The 6581-nt window shown below is 46.0% G+C and overlaps 1 protein-coding gene across 2 annotated transcripts in view; it reads left to right on the top strand.

The window, feature by feature from the left end:
- Wdfy2 (WD repeat and FYVE domain containing 2) overlaps nt 1–6581 on the top strand; it is a 153964-nt gene that overhangs the window by 140557 nt on the left and 6826 nt on the right. For both annotated transcript variants that reach the window (XM_013349268.2, XM_005355544.3), the window contains exons 8-10: nt 1130–1235; nt 4127–4228; nt 5333–5463. In XM_013349268.2, coding sequence (XP_013204722.1) covers nt 1130–1235; nt 4127–4228; nt 5333–5463 — 339 coding nt within the window. The remainder of the gene's footprint in view (nt 1–1129; nt 1236–4126; nt 4229–5332; nt 5464–6581) is intronic.

Here is a 6581-nt window from a genome sequence, read left to right as displayed (position 1 = left end):
AAGAAAATCAAGGACATTAGTCAAATTAATACAAAGAATCAAACATAGTTGTGAAGACAGACCGTCAACTTGGCAGCTCCACTGACTTGGAGGCCCCTCTCACTCTGAGTCAAAGGCCGTATCAGCACCTCAAAGAAGCATTTGCAGCTGAGGAGCATGGCCAACCCTGTAATGGACTTCCTGCAGAGACCATAAAGCAGAGCTCACCACCTCCTTCCCAGTCCAGACCTTCCAAGGTTCCGCACCTGGGACCTTTGGACATTCTTCTCTCCAAAGTGTATAGTAGGGTTTTCTCGACCTAGATGCTGAGTGGCCTTAATGAAGTAGGACGCTGAGAATACCTGTATTTGACCAAGTCTCTCAGTAGGAACAATGTTAAGAACATCAAACACTGACTTTTTCTCATCACATTTTTTTCTGTTTTGAAAAATTATTTTTCCACTTAATATGCATAAATGTCCAAGTGGAATCGATTCCTCACTGCAAATGTCAAATGAATCTGTTTTATTATTCTCATTTTAATCTAAAAATACAATAAATACTTTATCGGTGCTTTAAACTAAGATTCTCTGGCTTCCTCAAGTAAGTTTTAAAAGTAAAGGGACAATGGACTTGGTCCTAGTGCCTCTCCCTCCCACGTGCTGAAGTTACAAGTCTGCATTGCCACAACTGGCACGTGCCAACAGTCTTAACCACGCCCCTTAATTGTAATAATTACCAAAGTAGCTAGCTGATATTTCATGGAGAGAACCAGGAGGAAGGAAGGTAGAGACAACTGAGAACTGCCTTGTACAAGCATTTCAGAGACGAGCCAGCAAATGCTCCGGTTTCCACTGTGACACATAAACTCCCTCAAGGGAGAATCAGCATGATGTCATAGTCAGTTCAGTAATCATCTATTATTTGAGTATCTGTAACTGACCCCAGGTACTTTCTCATGGGCCTGAGAAGGCTAAGGCAACATTTAAACTCACTTTAGGTCTGGCCATTGCATGTTGAAGAGTCTGCAGAGATGGCTGGCTCCTCGGAGCTCAGTGTCGAATCTGAGCTGTCTGACTCTGATGGCCTTTCTGCTATGGAACCTCTCGCTTGCTCCCGAACTGGCTCCAACCCTTGGTTTCTTCCACAGTGACAAAGTCCGAGCCCTCTCCTATGCACAGCACACAAGGCAGCTCATCTCCTGTGGCGGTGACGGTGGCATTGTTGTCTGGAACATGGATGTGGAAAGGCAGGAGGTAAGTGAGTGGCACCGCACTCGAAGAGGCCTGCAGCTGTCTCTGCTGCCCTCCTGCTTGCTTCTGTAGTGATAAAGCGCGGAATAAGACACATGATATCTCAAGTCAGGGAATGCTGAGGAGTCAGAGCCCTTAGTTTAATAGTCCCCAAACATGATGCCTTGTCCTCTTCGGCACAGATTTAAATTTTACCATGACACTTTTAACATTAACTTTGCTTTTTAATCTATAAGCATTTTAACAATTTATATGTTTACTGACTATTCCCTTGACGAGCATTTTGAAGTTAACCATTTCCTGCTGACCTAGAATTTTTCCAGGTAAACTTTCCCTTTGACAACCAGCAATCTTGTCATTTATTTCTTACAGGGTGTGAGAATTAAATTTAAAAAGCACGCTTTATAAAGACAAAATCTCCTCAGTTTTTTTCTATCCCCTCACCCCAGTCTCATCCCAAGGGAGTCACTGGTGTAACCCATAATGTAATGCCTTCAGATGCCAGTAATTAAATGCTTAGGAAGATTGCAGCTTTGCTTGTGGAATCATAAATCCACAGGAGTTCTATTAGTAACTCATTAAAATGATCCTTAGTGGTAGGAGGCCGGGAATGTAGAACATTGCTTTTGGAAAGTACATTTGGCCCCATCCGTGTACTGGCAGGGGATCCTTAAGGCTGGTGCTGGTCATGGGAAGCAGGTTCCCCTAGTGCTGGGGATTGTGTCCTGGCTTGCTTTGGGTTAGGGACAATCAGGCCTGACACAGGCCTGGCTTTTGTGGCCTTTCCTCTTAGTGGAAGGACAGCCCAAAGGAACATAACAGTGTTGTTTCCAAAGATGAAAGTCGGCGTTTGGGAGCCAGCTTTGAGCCATTTTGACATGCATATATATGAACATTCAGCTCTTGCTGATGGGTTTAAGATCTTGTTAATTAGAAGCTCTGATGAGCAGTGGGAATGATTCCATCCATCTTTTACAAATGCCATACTTCATACACGTCTGGGAATTGCTTCCTAGTTATGGCAGGGGCTGCGGGCTGCTAACAATAGTGAAATTTGTTCTAACCTGGAGAGCTGACAGACTTAGAAAGTCCAGAATACTAGTAAATGGTGTAAGTAATGAAATTACAGTCAGCACTGGGAAGACAGAATGTCAGTGCTGGGTACGGAAGGAACGTTAGGACTGGCTCAGTGGGCCTGCACATACTATTGCTAGGAGAGTCATGGGCTTTACAGGCTAAGAAACACCAGGAGTAAGAGTGGGCTGGGTGTGAGAGGCAGCTGTGTGTGTCAGTGCTGATGGGAAGTTAGCAGCAGCCAGACATCAGAGACGGAAGACAGTGTGGGGCCGGCGAGGGGAACATGCTTGTCTGGATGTAGGTCAGCACGGCATCTCAGATGCTAAAATGTGTTTGTCTATACACCTGATGGGTTCAGTTGCTTACGTATTATTAGATATAGTACATACTCTTTTAGAAAAGGTAGAAAATACTCAAAAACAGCTAGAAAACAGATCTGTTAATCATGATACCTTCATCAAGAAATACCATATTTACAAAATCTGTAAATATTAACAGATTCCGTGTTGGCAAACCTCCGTCCTTCTGTTTTTCTCTACATTTACAGAAACTCTTTTGACAAAAATGGAATCCTAATAAATGTATTGATTTCTTCTCTGAATGCCCTCATCATAGGCACCCACTGTGGTGCATTTTACACCCATATGTGTGTGAGTGTGTGTGTGAAGGTGTGTGTGGAATGTGTGGTGAGAGTGTGTAGATGTTTGTTGTGTGTGTGTGTGTGTGTGTGTGTGTGGTGAGAGTGTGTAGATGTTTGGTGTGTGTGTGTGTATGTGTGTGTGGAATGTGCGGTGAGAGTGTGTAGATGTTTGTTGTGTGTGTGTATGTGTGTGTGGAATGTGTGGTGAGAGTGTGTAGATGTTTGTGTGTGTGTGTGTGTGTGGAGTGTATGTGATGTATATGTGTGAGTGTGGGGGTGGAGGGAGGGTAGTATATATGTATGTGCATGTGAGTGTGTATTTGTGAGATGCGTGTGTGTATATTGGAGTGAATTAGTGTCTGTGTGAAATGTATGGGTGTGTGTATCAAAATATGTGGTGTTTGCACAAATAGTGCTATACTACAAGTCTAGTTCTGTCTCCACCCTCTGTCCCAGAACGATTTTGAGCTCTTCCCAACCTGCTGTAGCTCAGTGATAGAGTTCTTACTTAACATGCAATCCCCACTACGACACCCACACTCACATGTTCTCAGCATATATGCACATGGAGACGTGTAAGATGTAGACAGCACACACATGCAAGATCTGCTAAAGAATGCCTTTAAGCAGAACATACTTTTAAAACCTATCTGACAATTTATTAGACTAATTACGGTGCCGTGACATATGTGTAATTAGACATCATAGTGTGTCATTAGAGAACAGGACTTAAGTTCTCAGCGTGGTGGCCAGGAGCCTGCAGAGTGTGGCCCCCCACTCCCCCCAGCTCCACCTCCCCTCTGGTCTGCGTCTGCCTCTGTCTCTTCTCCTCCCAGCCTGCATCAGAGCCTGTGGTCTACCTCACCAACCCCTAGCCTGCCAGAGCCGCTGTTACCCTTCCACAACACTGCTTCCCTTAGGCTTTCAAACCCTCAGACATCTTGATTGCTAATAGTATTTCCTAACATCTTCCCTAATGGATAATAGTCTCTATGATTTTAGGTTCTTTTTGTCTCATCCTCGGGGCCTGGCAATTAGCAAAACTTCTGTAACTACTTTTGACTGAGGAATCCGCTGTTTCTGATAAAAATGTTGTGATTCTGGAAATCTAGCCAATGCCCATGGTTCCTTTGTTAAACTGTCTCTCACTGTAGCTGTTCTTGTTTTATTTGGCAAGACCCCTGAGTGGTTGGACAGTGATTCCTGCCAGAAGTGTGACCAGCCTTTCTTCTGGAACTTCAAGCAAATGTGGGACAGTAAGAAAATTGGCCTAAGACAGGTGGGTGATATGTGCTCTGCTAGAGTGTGATTATCTGGGAGGGACTCTGCCGTATGGTCATAGAGTAGTAGCCCCCTGGGTCAGCTGTAGCTGACTAAGTGATTTTATACTTGTGACACCCAAGTGTCTGTGGCAGCCCCGCCCTCATAGATTGGGTTTCCTAGTGGCTTGTTCTGAGTGCCTGAGGGTACAGTTTTAAAACTCTGGGGGCATCTCTTGAGGCATACCTTAATATTAGAGGTGTCCCATTAGCTTGTGTTGGCTCTAAACCATGAAATTACATGAGGATGTTTGCTTCTTAATTATTCATGTTCCCTCCTCCTGACTTGGTTTACTTGTTTCGATCTGTTTATAACACAGCATTTTCAAATTCTTCTTCTATGGTTTGGTCTTCCCCCATGGAAATCAAATGTTAGGTTCCCTGGGTTGGGCACTGCTGGAGTCTAAGACACTGGGCTGGATCAGAAGTCATCAGATTTGTAATCTCTCAAGGCAGCTCTTCCTCAGTTCAGTCAGCTTTAAGATCTGGCTGCTGGGTGCTCACAGCCGTGGTAGGCGAAGAGTGTGGAGAACAGGAAACAGAAGAGGGGAGGCACGCTGCCCAGAAGTCCTCACTCTGAACTGAGACCAAAATTAAAAGGTGTAGAAACCCAGGGTGCCCTTGGTGGGTTTCAGGACACTGTTGTGTTGTGGTATGCTGTGGTGTGTGTGTGTGTGTGTGTGTGTGTGTGTGTGTGTGTGTACTTACGTGCGCAGTATGTAGTGTGGTATGGTGTGGTATCATGTATATCATGTATTCAGTAAGTTACTGAGGGATAACTGGTCTTTTAATCCTTTTAGCACTTTATAGTACAGTCAAATCATGTTATGTATTCTGGTTTTCCTTCATTAGCCATAAATTAAGCTGTTCTTCCTAAGACACAAATAAGTCCCAGTCTGACTTTAAATACTCAGTTAGTTGGCATCAGCCTCTCCCTGGTGCTGGGATTGTAAGACTGTGCTACCATGGACAGCTCTGGGACACTAGCCTGGTGTCCGCCCGAGAGCAGTGGGTGTGTGAGTATTCCAGGCCAGACTGTGGCAGCCTGTTTCCCATTCCCCCAGCACCACTGCCGGAAATGCGGGAAGGCCGTGTGCGGCAAGTGCAGCTCCAAGCGCTCTTCCATCCCACTCATGGGCTTTGAGTTTGAAGTCCGGGTCTGCGACAGCTGCCATGAAGCCATCACAGACGAAGAGTAAGTCCCACGCCCTGCCCCTTCCTGGTTATGGACAAAGCCCAGCCTGAGAGCCCCACTCCAGAGCTAGTCTACGCCTCGCTCGCTGGGGGTGTAGTCCAGACCAGAACATGCAGTAAAGGCCCTGTGCGACCAAGAGGTTTCTGTGACCATGAGAGAGACAGGTGAAGGGGGACAAACTCAAAGAATTCCCCACTGGGCTCTCAGAAATCTCGGGGCATGTGTCTGTAGCAGATGCTCTCCAGTAAAGCTGTCTGCTCGCCCACCGAGACTCTCCCAGGGGAGCTAAGACCAGGGCTTGCATAGGTGCCCAGGCAGGCGTCTTCGCAGATGCTGGATCAGTTAAAGGCTCCAGCAGTTGTTGGGTTCTGGGAAGAGCTAAGCCTATTTTTCCAGGATGGAACTAGTTCCAGGTGCCTACTACTCAGCTGGTGCATTCTGCCTGGTACCCTGAGATCTTAGCTAGTCTGGAAGGAGCACCTCTGAGAATTCAAAACTACCCTAGACACTAAGAGAATGCACAGAACCAAGTTTGCCCCAAGTGAGTGCAGGATAACCAGCCTCCAGCCTCCCAGCCTTTGTGGTACAGCCAGATCACATCACCCTATCAAATACACATGGAGACGTCCTTGCTGAAGTGGTTGTTCGTGCGCACTGATTGTTCGCCCACTCAAGCACATGATGAGATTTACGAGAGTTCTAGTTGGTGAAGAAGACTGCAGGCCGCCATAGAGATGGTCAAGTTCAGCTTTCATTCTATCAAGACAGATCTGAGGCTAAGGAATTTTAAGTTAAGCAGAACTCATTTACAGTGATGATTTTACTACTGAAAGTCTTTCCAGTAGATTCAACCATAGCCAAGAGACAGTCATCTTCTGGGCACTCACAGCAGTGTAGAGACCCTGAACCACGATGAGGGGGTCTGCGTGGCCTGCCCAGCTCCACCTCTGACTCTTTTGCCTTGTCTCTGGCAAGCACTCTAGACCTGCCTGTAGAGTGCCGAGGCAGCCAATGGCCATCTCACTAAAATCGGCAGCAAAACCATAGGGCCAGAAACACAGAGCAAGCAATGATGTGTGTATGTTAAAAAATGGTGTTTGGTCATGTACACACACACA

Source organism: Microtus ochrogaster, chromosome 17 (assembly GCF_000317375.1).
Source record: "Microtus ochrogaster isolate Prairie Vole_2 chromosome 17, MicOch1.0, whole genome shotgun sequence".
Taxonomy (NCBI): domain Eukaryota; kingdom Metazoa; phylum Chordata; class Mammalia; order Rodentia; family Cricetidae; genus Microtus; species Microtus ochrogaster.
This window is presented reverse-complemented; position numbering and strand designations above follow the sequence as displayed.